The sequence below is a fragment of the Danio aesculapii genome, chromosome 15 (assembly GCF_903798145.1).
Source record: "Danio aesculapii chromosome 15, fDanAes4.1, whole genome shotgun sequence".
Lineage (NCBI taxonomy): Eukaryota > Metazoa > Chordata > Actinopteri > Cypriniformes > Danionidae > Danio > Danio aesculapii.
The window spans coordinates 44,657,011-44,681,587 of NC_079449.1; the positions used below are offsets into that span (position 1 = coordinate 44,657,011).

Below are 24,577 nucleotides of genomic sequence, written 5' to 3' on the forward strand. Positions count from 1 at the left end.
GGGCCTGGGCACGCTTACGTCATCGATGATGCACTGGTCAGAACAGCTCTCGCTCAGCACAGTGGAGACTTCTTCAGTTCTATCGTCGTTTAAGTCATTTGATATGCAGCGACACACAGTCAAATATTTTGCCGAACAGATCAGCCACTTTTGACGCTCATAAGCAATCATAAAGTCCTCGTGCAGCAGGTATTAGGAGGTTTGCTGAAGGTGCGGAGCTTTCGTGCAGTGAGAAGTTTGCGTCTTTAATAAACTACGACAGTTTGCATTCATTGAACAGTAAGAATGATTAATAAACGCATATGAAACAGTCCCTTAAAAGTCACGTCTCGCTTTCAGTTTTGGGCTTTGCCACGTTTTGCACTCACACACAACTGTACCGCGCCAAAGCTCAAGTGGACCGGGCTCTGGCACACCTCTTCCAACTGGACCAGGGCTGGCCAAGTGAACCGTGCCTGGGCCCGAATCAGAGCACTCGCACTTCTCAAATGGTCTGGGAAACGGGCCTGGGCATGGTTCGGATAGCATAGTGTGAGTAGGCCCTTAGTGAGGGTCTATCAGCCCTTTAGGGCGTAACTAATAGTTGTTTGGAGTGGGGCTCTTTATCCTTTAGAGCAGTGTTTCCCAACCCTGTTCCTGGAGGCACACCAACAGTACATATTTTGTATGTCTCCCTTATCTGACCCATTCGTGTCAGGTTGTGGAGTCTCTTCTAATGTTCTGCTGAGTTGATTCAGGTGTGTTTGATTAGGGAGAGGTTGAAAATGTGGACTGTTGGTGTTCCTTCAGGAACAGGGTTGGGAAACACTGCTTTAGAGCACAGGTGTCAATTCCAGTAGCTGGAGTGCCGCAGCTCTGCACAGTTTAGTTCCAACCCTGTTCCAACACACTTAACTGTAGGTTTCAAACAAGCCTGAAGGACTCAATTAGTTTGATCAGGTGTGTTTAATTAGAGTTGGATCTAAACAGTGCAGAGCTGCGGCCCTACAGGAACTGGAATTGACACCGGTGCTTTAGGATGTGGCTATAGGTCATTTGGGGCGGGGCTATCATTAATTTAGGGCATGACTATCAGTCATTTAGGGTGGGGCTATCAGTCTTTAATGGCATGACTTTCAGTCATTTGGTGTGGGGCTATCAGTTATTTAGGGCTATCATTAATTTAGGGCATGACTATCTAACATTTAGGGTGTGACTTTCAGCCATTTAGGGTGGGGCTATCCGTAAGTTAGGACATGTCTTTCAGAGTGTTACAATCAGTCATTTTGTGCGGGTCTATCAGTGCTTTAGAGTGGGGCTATCAGTCATTTGGGGCAGGTCTATCAGTAATTTCAATTAATTGGAGTGGGTCTATCAGTAATGTAATGCCTTGTTTCTGCCATTCTTCATGGTATTCAAAAGAATATGCTTAGATTTTGTCTGTAAACTTACAGTAATCCTCCACATCTGAGAGTAAACTGCCATTCAAATCTCCCTCTATTTTGTTAGCAATGCCCATCTTCTAAAAATCCAACCATTTTCCAAAGGACAGAATTATGCACTGCCCTGCATTTATTTCTCATTTCAGAAAATGTTTCAATCAGTTTCATGCCGACTTTAAGTTCTTCTCAGGAGTTGACAGTTCATTTCCTTTAGGTTTTGGTTTCCTTTTCACCTAGAGGTAAAATTTGAAATATTTACCTTACAGACTGTGAGCAATATTTGAGCGCATGACCATTAGCTTGCCAAAGATTGGCATTTAACATATAACCAACTCATGCCATTATATTAAACACAATACATTTACCGCAACATATCTGATACAACTAGGCTCCAGAAACAGATCAGAATAACAAACAGAACCTAGTGTGAACACGTCTGTTGGGATTATCAGTCGAGGAGTTCTTATTCTCAGTCTTGCTGGACGTTATCTCCTTTGTTCCTTTGTCTGAAGGTTCGTCCAAAGAGCTTGTATCACTGTAAAGACTCTCATAATCCTGTGGTTTACCTGTTAGTGAACATGGTATAAGCAAAATCAGTGTTACTATAAAAAATCTTCTTAAATTTTATTTTTATTCATATTTCTGTTTACTTAAATGGGAATATATAAATGTATATTAAATATATTTACCTTACACCTGTAAATCTTTTGCATTACACTTTACAGAATTTTATTTTTAACATCTGTACTGAATGTTGATACCTGTTACGTTGCTTTGCTGAGGTTCAGTAAATTGCATGTGAGATCTGTTTTCTGTTGGACTATCTCCATATTTCATTGGTAATAATGGAGGATTATCTTCGTTCTGGAGTCTCTGTGTAGCTTTAAGAAAGACAGAGATTGAGAGGCAGAAAACAAGACAATAACATCAAGAACAGCAACATAATTAATGTTTTATGTGCACTCAATTGTACATAATTACTATATACGACCTGACCTGTTTGCAAATGCTACCTTTGAACTTGTTGGATTTGCCATCGTTCTGACTCCAGGTTGTTGGTGTGTGCGACTGACTGTGCATGTGCCTGTGTGAGAACGCCCGCCCTACTCTGCCTCTGATTGGCAAATGATGGAAATGTATTCTATCTAAGCCAATCATCACGTCCTGAGTTACAGCATGTTCACAGACACACCAATCATCATCACTAGTTGGTTATGTGTCCCGCCCCAGCCCCGAACGCACGCACGGACACACACACCCAGAGAAAAAGAGGTCCTGTGGCTGAGAGGGACACTGCTCGCATGAAAACCGCTTCAGTGTTCTGTTATAGTAACGTGCATATTATTGTCAGTAATGGTAATGGCGTTGTAACAGGGAAACAGTAATTAATTTGAGTAATCGTTACTGAAAAACGTATCGCCTTTAGCAACGACTATCATTTATACAGTAGCAGCATTATTCCCATCACTGTTCATGACTTGGATTGAAACAAATACAAAATTCCCTGATTTCAATGTCTGGAATAGACCTTTTAAAACTTCCAAAAATCTGTTTAGAGCATGGGTCTCAAACTCAAATTTGCGGGGGGCCATTTCAGTGACTGACAATTGATAGGAGGGCTGTTTTAACATTCAAGCACAAGAAAACAGTGGAAACCTGACATAATAGGACAACAGACATGATGTTTTTATATTTCAAGCATTACCTGTCACAAGTCAGTCAAATCAGCACATTTATCGTGTCACACATCAGCTGCTGAAATATATCTGTGGTTGTTGTGTGTGTGGCACACACTCAGTCATACTTCCACAGACTATATGCAGTCAAAACTCTAGCTTTTTGTCTCTTGAAGGAGTAGTTTAAATTACTATTAAAATACTAAAAATAAGTCGGCGCAATAGCCCAGTGGTTAGCACGCTGACATATGGTGCAGTAGCACTTAGGGTGTCCTGAGTTCAAATCCTATCATACAGTGTGAAAACATCTGCAATGCCACTACTTTGACAATCCAGCAGTTTGAACTCGACATAGGTAGACTATAAATGTGGAGAACATACACTGTAGTGTCCACAAACTATCATAATCTGAGACAGATTACTTTTCAGATTTTCACACAGATAACATTAGTCCTGTTTTGAATCTGCCACTATGCTGACACACAGGCATTTGTAGCTCATTTGAACTTAAAGGGACAGTCACCAAAACACCACAATTAGGATCAAAGCCTAAGAGTCACTGTCAAAGAGTTATTAAACATGATCTGTGTGGTATTTTGAGCTGAAACTTCACACACACACTCTAGGAACATCAGAGACTTATTTTAAATCTTGTAAAAAAGGACATTTAGTGTCAAAAAGACTAACGCAAGGTGTTAGTAAATCTGGCCCGAGAATTTAAAAAGTCTCTCAGACCTAAAGGAATATTTCAGAGCTAAAGTCTACTGGCTCGAGGACATTTCCTGTCCCTACCCCCTCTCTCTCTCCCACTTCCTGTCTGAAATACTGTCCTATCCAGTTAATAAAGGCCAAAAATAAATCTTTAAAAAATAAAAATCTGCAAATAATAGGCATAATAATTATTATTCTGTCCCAACCAATTGTATTGTCCCAATAGCATAAGAACAGCAGAAAGCAGTTTGGATAACTTAAGTGACTTTACTGGCAATAGTTCTTCTCAATATCTTTCTTTTTTTGTAAAACTACAACAAAGAGGGAAAGTATGTACATATTTACATTTACTTTAACAACTTCAATTCAACCAGCTGTACAATTTTACTAATGTACAAAGTTTTTATGCAAATCTTAATGAGCATATGAGGAAAATCTATTAAATGAGACCATTTGAATCGAATATTAACAAAATGATCATATTTGTAACACCACCAGCATAAGGTGTAAACCATGAAGAAGTGTTTGTACAACAAAAAACAGGCGATAAAAAACTGATTATAATCAAACGACCCTTGAATATTTACAATAATAGAGCTTTAGTAGGTGGCGCAGTAGGTAGTGCTGTCGCCTCACAGCAAGAAGGTCATGGGTTCGAGCCTCGGCTGGGTCAGTTGGCGTTTCTGTGTGGAGTTTGCATGTTCTCCCAGTCCAAAGACAGGTGAATTGGTTAGGCTACATTGTTCATAGTGTATAAGTGTTTCCCAGAGATGGGTTGCAGCTGGAAGGGCATCCGCTGCGTAAAACATATGCTGGATATGTTGGCAGTTCATTCCGCTGTGGTAATCCCGGATAAATAAAGGGACTAAGCCGAAAAGAAAATGAATAAATGAGCTTTAGTAAAAATAGAGCACTTATTTTAACGTTTAAATCAGCCACAGAATTAAAACGCATGTGTGTACACTGAAAGAAAATGAAAGTAAAACTAATCTGAATGCAGTACTTTAAATGTCAACTAGGTGGCGGGTCAAAACCACAAGTGGTTAGATGGGACTGCACAACAATGATAGTGGTTCAAAAATATATGTTTTGGCGGGCCGAATCACGTTATATTTTTGACGTCAGTTGCGGGCCCAAGGGACGCGGAGCCTCTAGACCCGTGGTTTAGAGGAAGAACTATACTAGGAGTATTTAGTGGGAAATCAATCCATGTGTCATTGCTTTCAACTTGAAACAAATTACCTTTTACTGCTGGCGTACAGTGAGGATGCTGTGAAGCACAGTCTGCAGGAGAATGAGAGCAAATCCTGCTCTTGTGCATGGAAAACCCCATGATCTCACTCTCTGAGACTTTTAGATTCCTCTGGAGGAAGTAGGTCTGCATTCTTCCTTTACCTTTAATGGCTATCTCTCCCCGCTCCGTGATCTGGTAGCCTTTAAACTTAAGAGATCTGTTGACAGAGCCAGAGCGATTTTCAGGTTTAAGTCTCTTGTCACAAGTAATTTACATTGATTATTATGTATATATTATATCTGCATTGTGCCAGACAGATATTTGAAGTAACTGTAACACCGTAAGTAAGACAGACAACGTATTTTCTTCCTTCTCACTGATAAACACTGGAGCTGAGGTGGATTTTGTTTGGCAGGCCGTGACTCTCCATTCGGGATGCTGTGTTAACTGTGTCTCCAAACAAACAGTAACGAGGCATCTTTTCTCCAACCACCCCTGCCAACACTGGCCCGCTGTGCAAGCCCACCCGGATCTAGGATACAAAACATTACTTTACTCAACACATGCTCATTCTGAAAACGAACCAATATATACATTTCTGGAGAGTGGCAAATACATCCCAGGAGATGTTATTTTATTTTTATTATTTTGCCGTTTATGTTTTCGCGAATCCACCAGAGGTCGTTGTGTACACTTTTTCACGAGTACCATTCACACCTGCTCTTCTCCAGTAAATCCACCAGAGGCCGCTGTCGATTGACTGACTGACAGAATGACCGATCGACTGACACACCCTCCTCCTTTCCAAAACCCAACCGATAGTGTTTTCAAAAGCACCGACTGACCAGCGCCCACCCACTTCTCTAAACCCAATTGACAGTTCTAAAAAGAAATCCAGCAAAATAAAAGCTCGTCTGATTTTTACCACATTTTCAGACTTTGCCACATTCTCACCCTGTTATTTATTTGCTAATTTAATTTTTTGGCTTTTGTTTTCCCTGCTTTCTGGAAATGTTCTTCGCCGAACTCGAACCCCATCATCGTGGTCAACTCATCTCTATGTCTAAAGTCCACCGACGTACATGGTGAGCCAACTGGACAAACTAGTAACAGTGAGAAAGCCGTCCACATGGAGGTAAGCAGTCACATAGTTAGTCACCTTTAATGTCAAAAAGACGCAAGCTGTTAGTAATTCTGGCCCGAGAATTAAATAAAAGTCTCTCAGACCTAAAGGAATAATTCAGAGCTAAGGTATAATCAAATAAAACCCCCAAGCACCTGAATAGGGCCAGCAGTCACAGGGTTGGTGACCTCTTTTGCAGCTATGATCATGCCCAAGGCGAAGTTAGCCACACGCTCAGTGTGACTCGACATCGGGATCGGAAGTCCACCGACAACCATGTAAGCATCGCCAATGGTTTCAACCTGCAAGAACCAATCGTCTCAAATAAACAACATCTGTAATGAACAATCATTGCAAAGTTAAATGATCCAGATTAGTCTAACATTTAACCCTCCTGCTGACCAGGCACCATTTTAACAGCAAAAACTCCCCAAAAACTAAACAATGTTTTTCTTTATCTTGAAGTTTGGTCAGTTTTTCAAAAATGACCCCAACATTAAAAAATAAATGAGTATTTTCTATTTTCATACAACAGTTGTCCTTCGGGTCAATTTTTTCACCAGCTATAAAATGATCTTTACACCACAAAACACACTGACACACATTCCCAAACACACACACAAAATAAGAATCTGCTGCTTTAATTTTTACGAATGCTAATTTTGCTAAATACACTTTACACTTATGCAGCTACTTTTAGAAATAAAATATACCTATTAAATATACCTAGCAATAAAAATATTCCTATATAGACGGCGCCAATATCCTAGTGGTTACGTGCGCCGACATATAGCACCATGATGCTCACAGCGACCCGAGTTCAATTGCCAGCTCAAGGTCCTTTGCTGACCCTTCCCCTCTCTCTGCTCCCAATAATTTCCTGTCTGTAATCTCCACTTTCCTATCCAAACTAAACGTGAAAAACCCCTAAAAAATAATTATTTATATATATATACCTACATTAAAATATACATTTTAAATAAACAAATACTCTGAATAAACATTCATTGATGAAATACTGCACACTGATTAAGAAAAACCTGCACATTCACAGAGTTTGTGATGAAGATGAGGTTATTTCTTCATGCAAAATAGATTAGACGATTGAAAATAAATTTAGCTGCTTTACTTTAAAGGTTTGAAGGTGGATCATGTTTTACCAGAAGGTGGAACAGCATATACACACATGTATAGACTTTTTTTTTAAGATTTATTTTTTGCCTTTATTAGATAGGACAGTATTTCGACAGGAAGCGAAGTTGGAGAGAGAGAGAGAGGGGGGGTTGGGGGGTAGTGAAATGTCCTCGAGCCGTGATTCGAACTCGGGACGCCCCAATGTGCCACTGCACCATATGTCGACGCGATAACCACTAGGCGATTGCGCCGACATGTATAGACATTTTATTGTATTTTTACGGTGACTTACTGGCAGCACTGTTTTTTCAGCAAGTTACTTGCAAGTTTACAGTAACTGACCTGTAAACGTGTTTTACAGCAGCATGGCCCTACCGCAATTTTATTTTACGGTAAAATAGTGTAATGATTTTAAACAGCCTCCTGGCCTTTGAGATAAGGGAGATAGAGAACCGATGAAATTTAAATAATTTATTAAAGAGGAAAAACAAACAAACAGACGACAGGTCCTCACGGAGACTGTAGTCGAACTAAAAGCAATCACAACGTAAACGAGTCTAGGCCTGGACCTCTCTCATCCTCCTCTGTCATCACCCCTCCTCTTATAATCCAGAGCTCCTCCCCTTCGCCACAAATAACCTCACTTACACTCACTTACAACTTATTTTTAATAGTAAAATGTCTTTTAACGCATATTAATTTTACAGTATGACAATTTTTATAGTAATTTTACTGTAATTTATTTACATTTTACACTGGCGATACAAAACCTTTGTTTTTAGTATTTATTATTGAATTTAATAAATAGACATCAAACAAGCGTCTACTATTTCATGTACCATCTCATTTTGTCTTAGTAGCAGTCCTCGTTTACTTTGATTACAGTAGAATACCGCAAATTCCTAATATGCAGTATTACTGAATAAGGTTTAAAATGACCCACAATGCAGTGCAACTGTAAAGAATGTATGTGGTATTTTACTGGCCATCTTTGCATTAAATAGTGTACAGAATTCTAGTACAACAGAAGTGTTCAGAAAATCAAGACTAAAGCTCACCTTGTAAACATTGTGTACAGTAGTAAGTCGGTCGAACCTCAGGTACATAGAATTGAGCATGGAAACAATCTGGATGGGTTCACACTCGGAGCAGATGTTGGTAAAGGACACCACATCACTGAAGAGGATGGTGCACTCTTTAAACTCACCTGAAACAAAATATTAGTAGAGTCAAAACGTGAAAATTCACATTCATATTTTATTTGTCACATACAGGGTCATACACAGTGTGATATGCAGTGAAATGCTTACACAACCAATCGTGACCCTACAATAATAACAACAAAGAATAATAACAATAAGAATCTAAATTATGGAGAAATAGAAGTTATGCAATAGAAAATAAAAGCAAATATAACATATTTAAAGACTTTCGATGTAGAGTATGTGGCTATAGTAAAAAGTACAAACTATAAAACAGCACTTCTGTACATGTGATTTATTTGAATGTTCGATAGGCTTGGGATTTTCAAATCTCTCATTAAATATACTGCACTCTGCAATGGTAGCTTTACAAAATAGCAAGAAACATTCTTCATCTGCGTGTCATCCTGTGGAGTTTTGTTCTGCATGTTTTTAATTCAAAGTGACATTTAGGTTATAATATTTGCGAACTAAAATAATAGCACATGTCCATACAGAATAAACCCATACAAACTCCAGATTAAATCATCTGATTATTAAACTGATTATTAAATCTCCATATCATTGTTTCAACAGGCTCTGTAGCACTTACTTATGTAGTGATCAAGTGCTTTGAAAACTGATGAGAGCATGGATCAGAAGATATTTTGGTAGCAATTTAGTTTAGCTAACAGTTCACACCATTTACTACAGGCTGCATTATTAAGATATGAACTGTTTATTAGCACTTATAAAGAATGATTTAACCTAGCATTAAAAATATACCTATATAGTTGGTGCCAATAGCCTAGTGGTTATGCGCCGACATATAGCACCATGATGCTCACAGCGACCCGAGTTCAATTGCCAGCTCAAGGTCCTTTGCTGACCCTTCCCCTCTCTCTGCTCCCAATAATTTCCTGTCTGTAATCTCCACTTTCCTATCCAAACTAAACGTGAAAAACCCCTAAAAAATAATTATATATATATATATATACCTACATTAAAATATACATTTTAAATAAACAAATATACTCTGAATAAACATTCATTGATGAAATACTGCACACTGATTAAGAAAATCCTGCACATTCACAGAGTTTGTGATGAAGATGAGGTTATTTCTTCATGCAAAATAGATTAGAGGATTTAAAATAAATTTAACTGCTTTACTTTAAATGTTTGAAGGTGGATCATTTTTTACCAGAGGGAGGAACAGCGTATACACACATGTATAGATATGAACTGTTTATTAGCACTTATAAAGAATGATCTTATATTATATCCCTAGTCCTACCCAATACCCAAACCTAAACCCAACTAATACCTTACTAACTAATAATACACAGCTAGTGTTTTGAGCTAAAAGTCTTAGTAACTGATTTGTTGATTTTGTGAATTGTATAATAAAAAAGTGACCAATAATTGTTTTAAATAATTTTTATTTCACCCAAAATTTATTTAATTCAGATATTTTCTTGATTTTTGAATTTAAACAAACATCTTACGAAAAAAGAAACAAATGAAATGTGCAGAGCGGTGGTGTGCGAGGACCAGGATTGAGAAACGCTGGGTTAAATGTGGTTACTTCACTTTCCCTTCTCGCCTAACCACCAGTTTTGGTAGTAACGCACGACAAGTAATGTAAGTTACATAATAATAACACTTTTCTAAGTAAAAAGAATGCATTTCTTTAAAAATTAAGTAATAATAAAGAAGTTACTTTAAAAAAACATGTAATGCAAGGGTGTTTTTGTTAAATGAATTAGAATCAAGCACTCAACGAGAGAATTTGCTTCTCGTAGGAACAGACAGAAACCAAAATGGCAGAGCCTTACATTTCTGTGATGGAAATATTTTGAATCCATGAAAGACACCTTGGGTGAGGGATTGTCTCAATGCACCGTGATTTTACTTCACTAATAAGACAAAAAGTACAAAAATACACTGTAAAATATAAATCTGTAAAATTTACGGTAAAAAAAAATGGCAACTGTGGTTGTCAGTATTTCACCGTTAAAAATACGGTACTAAGCGTAAAAGTATTTTCTAATTTTTACAGTGAACTACTGTATTTTATTAATTTATAGATGTAAGATGTCTGTATTTTGAAATACCAACATCTACACATCTTTTGTTGCACGGATAGACACGTAAACACAACCATATGCAGGTGGTGATGAGGAAGTTTCATAATGAACCAATGCTCATCACAAACAACTACAAGCAGAAAAGTGTATCAGTGTATAGAAGGTGCTCAGTGGGATTCACACAGCTACTAAACACCAGTATGGTAACACTCATGACATTAAAGTCATGAAATAAACATTATTAGATGTAACATAAATCTCTAATGTACATAACTGATGGGGAAACAACTAAAAAAGATCTGTAGTAATGTCAACAACAAGCATTAAAAGTGATGTGCCATGCAGGGAATTCTGGGAAAGTCAATTTACAGTTATTCGCCGTATATATTAAGGAAACACACTGTTAACCAGGTTACGGATTTTTACTGAAGCATTTTTACAGTTTTTTACCGTTGAAATCACGGCCATTTTTTACAGTGTAGCAAACACACTGCTTTCAACTTTCATTAATCTGTATATATGGCAATTGTAGCTCTGGGATCAGGAAGTTCTCAAAAGATAACATTATCCTACATTAATTGTTCTCTTTTATGCGTTTTTTAAAGGTAAATGAAGGTTATGCTGTGCACTATTAATTGGAGCGCTCCTCTGTTTAAAAAAAGCAGAAGAAAAAACCCTGCAAGTTCTAAAAGACAACAAACCTCAGCCAGGTAAGAAAAAGTAACGCCAAAGTAACTCAAAAGTAACCCATTACTTATCATAAAAAGTAACTAAGTAATGCAACTAGTTACTTTTATGGGAAGTAACTCAATATCGTAATGCATTACTTTCAAAAGTAACTTTCCCCAACACTGCTATCCACCACCACCCAGTGTGATTCACCTGCCTCCACTCTCTTGCCCTCTTTCAGCTGGTTGGCCACGTGTTTGGGCAGCATGGCGTACAGTAAATTCTCCGTCTTCAGCTTTTCCTCCTCGAGGTGTTTCGAGAGACGATGCAGCTCTTCTTTCTTGAACTCCAGTTGGTTGGAGAGCTCCATCTCTGCCAGCCGCTGTTGGTTCAGCAGGATCAGGTCTCGTGTAGCGTCATGTGGAGCAATGTCAGACAGATACATGCGGTGATCCTCCAGCTCCTGCAGGCTGCGGAGCAATGGCGAAGCGAGGTACAGCATGCAATGCAGTGGAGGCATCCAAATCATTTGTCCTGGAGAAAATGATTACGAGTGAAAAAGTTCAAGTTCATTTATTTATAAAGGACACTTAAAAACAGCCACAAGACTGATCAGTGCTGTAAGACAGAGTAAAATATAAAGACAGATTATTAAGAACAAAAAACAAGAGAAACGACTGAATACATTTTCAAATGAAGCAGTAGAAAAGATTATTATAATAATATTAAAAGGCCAAGCTGAACAGGTAAGTTTTTAGGAGTGATTTATAAATAGATAGGGATGGAGCTATTCTAATCTCAAGGGGCAAAGTGTTCCATAACCACAGACCCGCCACGGAGTAAGCTCTGTCCCCTCTACATTTCAGTCTGGACTGGGGAACTAAAAGAAGATTTGGTTCACTCGACCCAAGAGATCTTAAGGGGGTGTAAACATGAAACAGCTCTGCGAGATCATTTGGAGCTAGATTATGAAGGGATCTATATACCAATAAAAACAATTGTAAATTTGGATGGGCAGCCAATGGAGGCCCCTTAGAAGAGGGGTAATGTGGTCATGTTTCCTGCTATTATGAATAAATCTCGCAGTGGCATTTTGGACCAATTGAAGATGAGAAATTTGTGATTTTGAGATGCCACAACAAAGTGCATTGCAGTAGTCTGACAGCGAAGTATTAAAAGCATGGACAGCTATCTCTAGTGTGGTGGGATTTAAGAAATGACAGCAAGTGGAGTTGATAAAAACTGGAGCCAATAACCAAATTGATATGTTCATCTAGTTTCAATGACTCATAAAAATGACACCCAGGTTTCACACACGGGGGGATCTGAAGGCAGACATGCAGCCCAGATCTAGTCATGTGGCCTGAAAGTTATCAGTAGGGCTGAAAACAATCACCTCTGTCTTATCATCACTTAATGTTAAAAAATTGTGGGATAGCCAGATTTTAATCTCTTCTAAGCACCTTAGTAAGGTACTAAGAGCGAGAGGGTCATTTCTATTAATAGGCAAGTAAATCTGGGTGTCATCAGCATCGAAATGAAAAGACACCCCATGAAAACAGGGGAAAAGACTTTTTCAAAGTTTGTTATACAAGTCTAAGATGTAGAATAATCATGCATGTGTTCAAATTTAGCCTAAAAGGCATCTACAGTATTTTTCTAAAACAGTGGTTCTCAGATCTCTTCATGGAGCTCCCCCAACAGGACACATGTGGTATGGTATTTCACCCTATTTCTACACAACGCTCCACTTTTTTAAAGAAATTTTAGAAGTTCCTTAGAGTTAAACACCATTTTTTAATCCTTTCCACTGATTTCCAAGACTAGCAAGAGCACCGTTAGCTCAGCATAAATTATTGAATCATATTAGACCATTAGCATCTCGCTATAATAAAAAATCCAAAAGACAGAGGAAGCAGTCTTAGTACACTATAACTACGGAAGTGTTAATATTATCGAAACTCTGTGATCATATTTGAGCAAGATGCTAACGGTCTAATGCGATTCAATGATCTGTGCTAAGCTAAAAGTGCTCTGGTCAAACTAAATGATCAGGCTAAATGGATTCAATAATGGTAAAACTCAACTCTAGAGGACTTGTAAAATGAGCCTATTTTTAAGTGCACCATTCCTTTAGTTTAATGTGTTCACAGTTGTGTCAGACATAGGAGATATTAATAAATTACTATACAGCGCTTGAGTAGCCTTAGGAAACAAGTTAAAATAACTGTTGTAGGTGTTTTGGCGATTTAAGATTCGTAAAGTATCACGTTCTCCACACTACAATCATTTCAGTGAATATATTTTAAACAGAACAATAAAAATACACATACATGCATTAAAGGGGAGCTATTATGCTAAATAAATGACTTTTATAATTTTAGGCACAGTTGTGTGGCAACAGTGTGTGAATATAGTCATCCTCTAATAGTAAAAAAATATTCATTCTATTATTTATAATCACACTTGATAAATACTTTGATTGACATTCTGGTTTTGTGCTTGTCATCAGAGGGGGAATGCCCCGCCCACTAGTGACCATCACTCCCTCATTAGTATAAACAGCCCTGAGTGTGAAGCAGCCGTCTGCCATTAGTTTTTACCTGCTTAAGATAATGTCAGCGACTAAGAGGATTAAAAATGTGGAGTTTTAGGATGCACAAATGAACACCATAGACTACTATACATTTGTAGCTCCTCCCTGTTTTGAAAATAGCACACGCTCATTTGAATTTAAAGCGATAGTCACCAAAACAGCACAATTTGGATCAAAGCCTAAAAGATAGCTTCAAAGCGTTATAAGACATTGTTTGTGTGGTATTTTGTGCTGAAACTTCACACACACACACTCTAGGAACATCATAGACTTATTTTACATCTTGTATTAAGGAGCATGATAGGTCTCCTTTAAAGTCATCACACACTTTCTCTATAATTCTCACCTCTCAGTTCTAGCATGGGCCTCTCTTTCCAAGCCATAGGCATTATATCTCCACGTGTCCGCAAAACAAAATGGCTGTTAATGTATTTGCGGATGCTGCAAGTCTTGAAAGCCACCTGCGGATGCTGGATGGTGAAATACTGATCCAGCTGGTAGCACCTGGTCTGCAGTCCTGGCACAATTCTCTGAATACTTACCCCTGTCTGTCTAACCTGCAGCTGAATGATGCATCCAGTATAAAAAGAAAAGAGCAATGGCATAACAGGGTCAAATAAGCAAAACACAACCCGAATTTCAGAACAGTTGGTACATTTTGTTAAGTGCAATAAAATCAAGAACATTTAAAGTGATTTGCTGATTCTCTTGTTTAATTGACAAAAGTACAAAGAAAATTTCCCAGTGTTTTCAGTGAGCAAATTATTTGTATTCTAGAAATGTAAACAGACTTTGATGAATACTCACCGGCCAATTTATTAGGTACACCTTACTAGTACCGGGTTGGACCCCCTTTTGCCTTCAGAACTGCCTTAATCCTTTGTGGCATAGATTCAACAAGGTACTGGAAATATTCCTCAGAGATTTTGCTCCATATTGACATAATAGCATCCCGCAGTTGCTGCAGATTTATCGGCAGATTTGTGATTTCATCACATCCCAAAGGTGCTCTATTGGATTGAGCTCTGGTGACTGTGGAGGCCATTTGAGTACAGTGAACTCATTGTCATGTTCAAGAAACCAGTCTGAGATGATTCACGGTTTATGACATGGTGCGTTATCCTGCTGGAAGTAGCCATCAGAAGATGGAGACACTGTGGTCATAAAGGGATGGACATGGTCAGCAACAATACTCAGGTAGGCTGTTGCATTGACACGATACTCAATTGGTACTAATAAGCCCAAAGTGTGCCAAGAAAATATCCCCCACACCATACATCACCACCACCAGTCTGAACCGTTGATACAAGGCAGGATGGATCCATGCTTTCATGTTGTTGGCGCCAAATTCTGACCCGACCATCCGAATGTGGCAGCAGAAATTGAGACTCATTTCGATCTCGGGACTCATTTAGCTCAAGAAATCGAGCCTGTTTCCTGTTCTGCTCTTCTGCAGACCTCAGTTGTATCGAGGGGTTATTTGAGTTACTGTTGCCTTTCTATCAGCTGGAACCAGTCTGGCCATTTTCCTTTGACCTCTGGCATCAACAAGGCATTTGCGCCCACATTATTGCCACTCACTGGATATTTTCTCTTTCGGACCATTCTCTTTAAACCCTAGAGATGGTTGTGCGTGAAAATCCCAGTAGATCAGCAGTTTCTGAAATACTCAGACCAGCCTGTCTGGCACCAACAACCATGCAACGTTCAAAGTGACTTAAATCACCTTTCTTCCCCATTCTGATGCTCGGTTTGAACTGCAGCAGATTGTCTTGACCATGTCTACATGCCTAAATGCTTGATTAGAAATTTACGTTAACGGGCAGTTGGACAGGTGTACCTAATAAAGTGGCTGGTAAGTGTAAATACACTGTAAAATATTCTTTAATGAACAGTTTCCGTATTTTGTGTTTCACAAGTGCTTTGGGTTTATTTACGGTTGTGAATTGCATTTTGGGATGTTGATCTCTGCTCTGTCGACTTTTGATGTTGAAAATACAACTCTACGGTTTAACAAAGTGACTTTTATTGACATTTTAGTAGTCTGAAATAATATAATGTATGAGAAATCATATATAGAGAAGTATGTATAATTACAGAAAATGTACAGGCAGTTTATTACAAGGTTTTTGTAGCTTTTAACTAATAAAACATGTTCATAAAAGTCACTTTTCGAACTTTCCAAGGTTAAAAGTTGTTGGGAGAAAGCTTAAGGCCCCATAATGCAATTCAAAAGCAGAAATAAACACAGAAAAATAAAAACATGAATCACAAAATACAAAATAACTGCTCATTTACTGCAGTGTGGTAAAATATACTGTCATCACTGTCATCGTGGCAAAAGAAATGAGTTATAAGAAATTAGTTATTAAAACTATTAGGTTTAAAAGTATGTTCTTCTCTCTGTTAAACAGCACTTGGTAAATATTTGAAAAAAAATGTAAAGTTAATTTTGGCTTCAACTATAATAAAATTTTGCTGCCTAATTTTACCAACACCTGCAAACAAAATGAGGTTTGAAGGAACTGACTTTAATGTGTCTATAAAGTGAATAAACATCAATTATTGAATCAAATATTACAATAAAAAACAATGTTCTTATTCTCTTACGTCTTCATCAAACACAATGTGGAAAGGAAAGGCATTGCAAAATGTCTTCAAATCGATGCAAAGATTATCTGGGTAAACAGCCTCAAATTCCCTCAAACTTTTACCTGATGTAGAAAGAAAACTCCAGTTAATCCCCAATACAATCAATCAGAAATCAGGACATTTTCTCAAATGTATTTTGCTACCATGATGAATTCAGAAATATTCAAATATTATCAATAACGCTCCAAATGTAGCTCATATTCATCATATTTTTTCTATAGCAAATGCTTTTGTCTTTACCCTTTTCTGGATGTACCAAGCTTTTGACTTTGCTCCAGTGATTTTTCTGTGCATGATTTTGAGCTTTATTTTGCTGAAGAAGAAAGAAAAAAAACAATTGTAGGTTTATTGTATATAAAACTGTATGAGATCAAGTAAAATCATAGTTTATATAATATAATATATTACTGTAATCACAGAATCGTCATGATAAAATATACTTTATTGCATGCTAAAACAAATACATAAATACAGATAGAAAAAAATATTCGCCCACCTATGAAATTAAATCTTTTTGAAAAAAACTTTAATATATAATTTCCAAGTGCTGTTTATCCAGAGATTTTTTTTAATTCTAGCAAGTCTTACTTGTCTTAACTGTCTTACTAAATTTGTTCTACTTTGGTCTTTGCCATGATGACAGCACATAATATTTGACTAGATATTTTTCAAGATACTAATATTCAGCTTAAAGTGACATTTAAAGGCTTAACTAGGTTAATTAGGCAAGTTAGAGTAATTAGGCAAGTCACTGTGTAACAGTGGTTTGTTCTGTAGACAATCGAAAAAAATAAACAATTGTTAAGGGGGCTAATAATATTAACCTTAAAATTAGTTTAAAAAAGAAAAAACTGCTTTTATTCTAAAACAAAAAGCAGCTAAATATTTTCCCGAAGAAAAAATATTATAGGAAATACTGTGAAAATTTCCTTGCTCTGTTTTCAAATATTTGAAAAAGAATAAAAATTTCACAGGAAGGCTGATAATTTTGACTAGAAATACAGACATATATACATACATACAAAAGAAATAGTAATAAAACTAATAAGTGCATACTTTGTCTACTGGACTCTGTGTGATAAGGAAAACGATATGCTCCTTTTCACCCACTCTCTCTACTTCCTCTGTTTGGTTTACAATTTCCATCATTATCTTGCTGTTGAAAAAGTCTTTGGCCACAGATCCAATGATACCTGCGGGATTACAATTTAAGCATTTGAGCAAATTTGGGAATTTGTCCTGACTTTTTAATCTAAATGGCTTGCAAAGACAGACAAACAGACAGGTCAAATAGACAGTTACAGTGGGTACGGGAAGTAATCAGACCCCCTTAAATTTTTCACTCTTTGTTATATCGCAGACATTTGCTAAAATCACGTTAAATTTTTCCTCATTAATGTACACACAGCACCTAATATTGATAGAATATTGACATTTTGCTGATTTATAAAAAAAGAAAAATTGAAATATGGCATGGTATTCAGACCCTTTTCTGTGACACATATATTTAACTCAGGTGCTGTCCATTTCTTCTGATCATCATTCTTCTACATCTTCATTTGAGTCCAGCTGTGTGTTATTATACCAATTGCACTTGATTAGGAAAGCCACACGCCTGTCTATATGAGACCTTACAGCTCTCAATGCATGTTAGAGCAAATGAGAATCATGAGGTCAAGGGAACTGCCTGAAGAGCTCAGAGATTGAATTGTGGCATGGCACAGATCTGGCCAAGCTCAATCTCTGCTGCACTTAAGGTTCCTAAGAGCATAGTGGCCTCCATAATCCTAAAATGGAAGATGTTTGGGATGGCCAGAACCCTTATAGAGCTGGCCGTCCGAGCTATCGGGGAGAAGAGCCTCAGTGAGAAAGGTAAAGAAGAACTCAAAGACCACTGTGGCTGAGCTCGAGAGATGCAGTGAGGAGATGGGAGAAAGTTGTAGAAGGTCAACCATCACTGTAGCCCTCCACTAGTCAGGGCTCTATGGCAGAGTGGCCTGATGGAAGCCTCTCCTCAGTACAAAACACATGAAAGCCCGCATGGAGTTTGCTAAAATGGTGAGAAATAAGATTGCCTGGTCTGATGAGACCAAGATAGAACTTTTTGGCCTTAATTCTAAGTGGTATGTGTGGAGAAAACCAGGCACTGCTCATCACCTGTCAATACAGTTCCAACAGTGAAGCATGGTGGGGGGTCATGCTGTGGGGGTGTTTTTAGCTGCAAGGACAGGGCGACTGGTTGCAATCGAGGGAAAGATGAATGTAGCCAGGTACAGGGATATCCTAGACAAAAAGTTTAGCTTAACAACAACTTTGAGACTGTTCTTGAATGGCCCAGCCAGAGCCCTGATTAAACCCAATTGAGCATCTCTGGAGAGACCTAAAAATAGCTGTCCACCAACGTTTACCATCCAACCTGACAGAACTGGAGAGTATCTGCAAGGAGGAATGGCAGAGGATCCCCAAAGTGAAAAGCTTATTACATCTTTCCCCAAAAGACTCGAAGATCAAAAGGGTGCTTCTACTAAATACTGAGCAAAGGGTCTGAATACTTGGACCTTGTGATGTTTCAGTTTTTATTTTTAATAAATCCGCAAGAATGTCAATTTGTGTTTTTCTGTCGATATGGGGTGCTGTGTGGACAATAAGGAAAAAAACTTAAATGATTTTAGCAAATATCTGCAATATAACAAAGTGTGAAAAATTTAAGGGAGTTTAAGTACTTTCCGTACCCACTGTAGACTGTAATACATTTGTTGCTCCCTGATTAAGGCCATGTCCATGATTTGACATTTTCACGTGGAAAGAGATTTTTTTTTTAATTAAAAAACGAAAGTGGAGAAAACTCCCCGGGTATGTGTGGACGTGGACTAAAATAATAATTTTTGTTAATTGAAATAAAATGTAAAAAATCTAATTCACAATAAACAAGAAACTAAACCAAACTAACATCAGTCACTGAAACTGAAACTATAGTAATTCGCAAAAATAAATAATCATTTTCATAATTAAGTAATTCTGTGGTGGAAAATTTGACTTGTTTAGAGAAAGAAGATTGTCTGAATTCTTCGTCATTTTTACTTTTATTCGTTGCATTTGCATGGTTTTGGATTCAGTGTATATTCAAACAATTTTTTTTATTTTTATCACTAAAATTATTATTTATTATAAAACATTTACTATTATCAGTGAATGTAAGCTGTACAAACACTACATTTTGCTCTGGTCAACACTGGACGCATTCTGTTCACTCTGTTAAACTAAAATTACTAAAACTGAAACTAAAAATATAAAACTAAATAGAAATTGTTTTCACAAAATAAAAATAAAACTAATAAAACTTTTTAAAATAGTACTGAAATAAAAACTAATTTAAAATGCAAAACTATAGTAATGATTGCTGCCTTAATTGTTTTAAGTTGAATGAATTAAAAAAGACATGTCATGTCATCAGTTAAAATGACTTAAAACATTATATTATAACATTAACATTATGAAACATTATGAAAGTTAAAATTTATATTGCTTAAAAAATAGTTGAAACCTGATCAACTTTTAAAATAAGTTGAACTAACATATAGATCATATAATTATTTTAAAGTAGACAGACAGACAGATTTTTTACAATTTTTGGATGGATGGATGGATGGATGGATGGATGGATGGATGGATGGATGGATGGATGGATGGATGGATGGATAGGTGGATGGATGGATGGATGGATGGATGGATGGATGGATGGATGGATGGATGGATGGATGGATGGATGGATGGATGGATGGATGGATGGATGGATAGATAGATAGATAGATAGATAGATAGATAGATAGATAGATAGATAGATAGATAGATAGATAGATAGATAGATAGATAGATAGATAAAATTGTTTACCAGGGACAATATGACAAAGACCTCGTCGGTCTGAATAGTAGTGTAACAGCAAAGTGCTGTCGTTGTTTTTTTCTACACGGAATGATGGCGCATTCATCTCCTACAATAAACAATATAAATATAAATGAGTGAGAAAGAATTAGGCCTACATCAAAAATGTGACAATCTGGATTAACAAATCAATTATGAAACCTCAAATTCTCCTCAAGAAGCTGTTGATGAGAATAATAATGTCCTGCTCACTCTACCTTGTAGGAAAGAGAGAGGAAGCTGTGCAGAGCGTCCAGATTCTCCATGAACTCAAACAGATTTCCTCCAAGGGTGCGCAGCATCCGATCATATCCAGCCGTTTTGCAGAACTCAAAGAAGTATTCTCCAAATAGACTCAGCACCACGCTTTGGTCAAGGTCTTTAGATTAAGAAAGAAAACATAAGCTACCTGAGGTAATAAAGACTAACCCATACATTTTCTAATAAACACTACTGCGGCCTCTGGTCAGCAGGAAACCTGATATCGATTTGATTTTGATGTCTATTTGACATCCACACATTGATGCCATTGTGACCACCAACAAAACGACATTAAATTCATTGTTTTTTTATTCACCTGAATTAAGTTTTATTCATCTGAAAGCTTGAAATACAAATTAACACTGGATTTTGTATACCTAATGCATGTAAACTACATTGATGTCAAAACGACATCTAATTGACATCAAATACTGGTGTCAAAACACAACAAAAATCGATTACAGGACTGTCCCGTAATACCTTTATATGAGCTTTTTACATCAGTGTAAGATCTCAATTTGATGTCATTTTTTACATCAGATTAGTCATTCATTCATTTTCCTTCTGCTTAATTAATCTGGGGTCGCCACAGCGCGATGAACCACCAACTTATCCAGCATATGTTTTACACAGCGGATGCCCTTCCAGCTGCAACCCGGTACTGGGAAACACCCAAACACACTCATTCTCTCACACACACACATACTTTTTTGATGTCCTTTTGAGGTCAAGTTACACAATTGCCATCACATCTATTTATATTTTTTACATGGTTTATATGTCGTTTTACATAAGCAGTCAACTGACATCAAATCAAATATTATGTGTATTTTGATGTTTTTGATATCAAGATATTAAACTGACATCTAATCGATTTATATTTTTTACGTGTTTTTTAGTCATTTTACAACAGTTTTTGCATTTTTTACGTGCTTTTTGATGCCGTTTTGACACCGAGGTGGTCACTTGACATTAAACTGTTTATTTTTTACGTGCTTTTAATGTTGTTTTACAAGTAGTCAACTGACATCAAATCGATTCAGATTTTTTTGTGTTTTTTGATGTTGTTTTGATATCAACGTAGTCAATTGACATCAAATCGATTCAGATTTTTTTTTTACATGTTTTTGATGTTGTTTTCACATCAAGGTATTCAAGTGACATTAAATAGATTTTTTTTTATGTCGTTTGACATACAGTGCTCAACATAATTGAGTTCACCCCAATTTAAAAAAGAATATTTCTCTCCATTTCTCAGTGAAAATAGACAATGTATTTTGATGCATTTAAGCAAAACAGATTTATTAAACAGAAATATTTATTAAAATAATATTTTAATCACCAAAGATATTTAGAAATTGAAAGATAATATAAATAAATTCAAGCAAAATATTGCAAAAATCATTACAAACTACAAAATTTCAACTAAATTTTTACATTTTTTGCTTCTCTTGATTTTTCCTCTTTGTAATATTAAATTTGTATTTATTTTTTCTATAACATATAAGTTTGGGTGTATGTTTTTGGACCGTTATCGTAAGTTATTTTGCTAGATAAGCTCCAGGTTTGGCTTCAGTACTGACTAATCTAATGTATTTGCACAAATATAATATTTGTATAGCTTCCTATTAAAAATATTAGTTTAAAAGATAGTTTTATATATGCTGAGCACTGTATTGGAATTGACATTAAATCAATTAGAATTTTTGACCAATTTTTTTATGTCGTTTTGACATCAAGTTAGTCGAGATATTAAATTTATTTATTTTTTTAACAAGTTTTTAAGTGAGGTTTATTCATAAACTAATTTCAAGAGGATCACGTGCTTATGATTTATCACAGCCGGTCTCATATTAAGCTAATCAGTATCATCCAATCATATGAGCCATAAGCTACTATAAATAACCACAGTTTTCAATCCACTTTATCTTCGTTTGGAAGAAACCCCCCTTCCTCCACGTTCTCCTAGATCGGGTGGCACGGAGGCCCAGTGGTTAGCACTGTGAGCCCCACAGCAAGAACACTGCCAGCCCTGGTCCTGCCAGGTCGGTAGGTGTTTCTGTGAGGAATTTGTATATTCTCCCTGCGTTCGCGTGGGTTTTCTCCCACCATTCAAATATATACATCATGCATAACAATCAAGCATTTGTCTAGCCCCCTATTTTCCTCACATGTTCCCTTAGCTACTGCAGACGGGGAGTCCTGAGATCCACCGAGCTCAGGCTCCCCTCTCGCTCTGCAAACGGGAGGAAGCCCCGGGCTCGAGGATCCCTTGAGCTCGGGGCTCTCTCCCGGGACAGCATGTCAAACAAGCTTTTGATGAATCATCAGCTAAGTGTGAACTCTTGAAATGTCGTTTTATACAAGTAGACAACTGACATCAAATCGCTTGGTATTTTTTAACATTATTTATGGCATTTTTACATCAAGGTACTCAATTGACATCAACTCGATTTGCATTTTTGACACCTTTTTTGACGCCATTTTAAAATTTTATTAGCATTTTTGACGTGTTATGTATTTTGATGTCCATATATAAATGTATTAGCATTTTTTTGTGTGTTTTTGAAGTTGTTTATACATCAATATTCCCATAGGATGAGAATCAAACCAAGTCTTATGTCTGAAGTGAAAGCGCTTTACCAAGCATTTTGCAGGTCTCAGTCACTAACTGCATGGTGATATTATCCGAGTACACTTCATAAGTCATAAAGGTGTCCTGAACCTTCGCTGCATCCCTGCAAAAAATCCCATCAACATCAGTATTTTCCCCACCCCATCGATTGAAATAACCGTTTAAAACAATCCAGTCATTCATATATGAGTGTTACGCTTGCTCACCTGAGTTTGTCCCACATCTCTTCTCCAAATCTGTCAATCACCAGAGACTTCAAACAATTGTTGATGAATCCATACTGCACATTAGAGTTAAATACATTTAGACATTTTAACTTTAGTCACTAATATAGAATGAAGGATGACTTTTACGCTAATAGTTGGCTGCTCCACATTAAAAAGCAATAACTGAACAGATAAATTAGCCAAATTAGCCTCATTAGTGTATGTGTAAAGCTTATCAACGGTTTTATGTTTCCTAAAAAATAAATTTGCAGCCTTTTTTGTCCCAAGGGAAGCTGCTGACTTGTCTTACAAAAAAATCCTCAAGCTGCTGCACTTTTTTTCCACACATTTGATCTATTTTTAGCAATAAATATTAAAATGTTCACAATTAGGACAAGTTAGTGTAACTGGACAATTTAACAGCCATTAGGGGAATGTAAACCTTCGTAAGTAAGCAGTATTTATAAATATGATCTTAAAAATGGTGTAAATCTACTAATGTTCCACACTGATTTTACAGCCAGTTTGTTGCTAACTTACACATCACGCAAACGCATTAAGGCGTTTGATAATTAGCATTCAGCTACGCACAACAACATTCACTGAAGCTAAACATTATTGTAGATTTAGCTACTAAGCTAAATAAAAAAAAATCGTAATTTTCTTACCATTTCTCCTGCAGGTTTTCCTGAAATAAGCTGAATTAGTGAACACTTTTTAATACTCCGCGAATTAATTATCCGTCAAACTTCATAAGAATAGTATCGATCAATTCAACAATAAAATATGATGTTTTTAATTTAAGTATTACGAAATTATATGTCAGAAAAATTACATTACCGAAGTCTATTTCACCGTGTCACGCCAACCGTGATTTAATAACGTGCGTTTATTTACTAAGATTAGAGAGAGAGAGAGAGAGAGAGAGAGAGAGAGAGAGAGAGAGAGAGAGAGAGAGAGAGAGAGAGAGAGATGCACGTGGACCTCGTGACCACCAGAGGGCGGCACATACTATCAAACTAGTGCAAACAACCGGAAGTTTATTTTCTGCAATGGATTTTAATAA

At 36.9% G+C, this 24,577-nt stretch overlaps 1 protein-coding gene across 1 annotated transcript; it reads right to left on the reverse strand.

Annotated features, from left to right (window-relative positions):
- Positions 1 to 1,585: 1,585 nt before the first annotated feature.
- Positions 1,586 to 23,860, reverse strand: LOC130241395 (guanylate cyclase soluble subunit beta-2-like). Its single transcript, XM_056473118.1, has 15 exons — positions 23,822 to 23,860; positions 23,512 to 23,585; positions 23,314 to 23,408; positions 20,628 to 20,788; positions 20,380 to 20,479; positions 17,540 to 17,680; positions 16,446 to 16,549; positions 14,182 to 14,398; positions 11,453 to 11,773; positions 8,358 to 8,506; positions 6,321 to 6,467; positions 5,420 to 5,574; positions 5,051 to 5,259; positions 1,854 to 1,987; positions 1,586 to 1,654 (listed from the first exon to the last, which is right to left on the reverse strand). Exons 1-15 carry the CDS (start codon positions 23,858 to 23,860, stop codon positions 1,586 to 1,588), a joined length of 2,115 nt encoding a protein of 704 aa, XP_056329093.1.
- Between the last annotated feature and the right edge of the window lie 717 nt (positions 23,861 to 24,577).

What these genes read in the sequence shown, in the direction of transcription:
- LOC130241395 (XM_056473118.1), bottom strand. Translation starts at nt 23,860, where the DNA reads ATGTGTGGAAAAAAAGTGCAGCAGCTTGAGGATTTTTTT. An exon ending in TGAGACCTGCAAAATGCTTG is followed by an intron (nt 20,789 to 23,313) that starts GTAAAGCGCTTT and finishes CTTAATCTAAAG; the next exon opens with ACCTTGACCAAAGCGTGGTG. An exon ending in CTGTACGCCAGCAGTAAAAG is followed by an intron (nt 1,988 to 5,050) that starts GTAATTTGTTTC and finishes GTTCACTAACAG; the next exon opens with GTAAACCACAGGATTATGAG.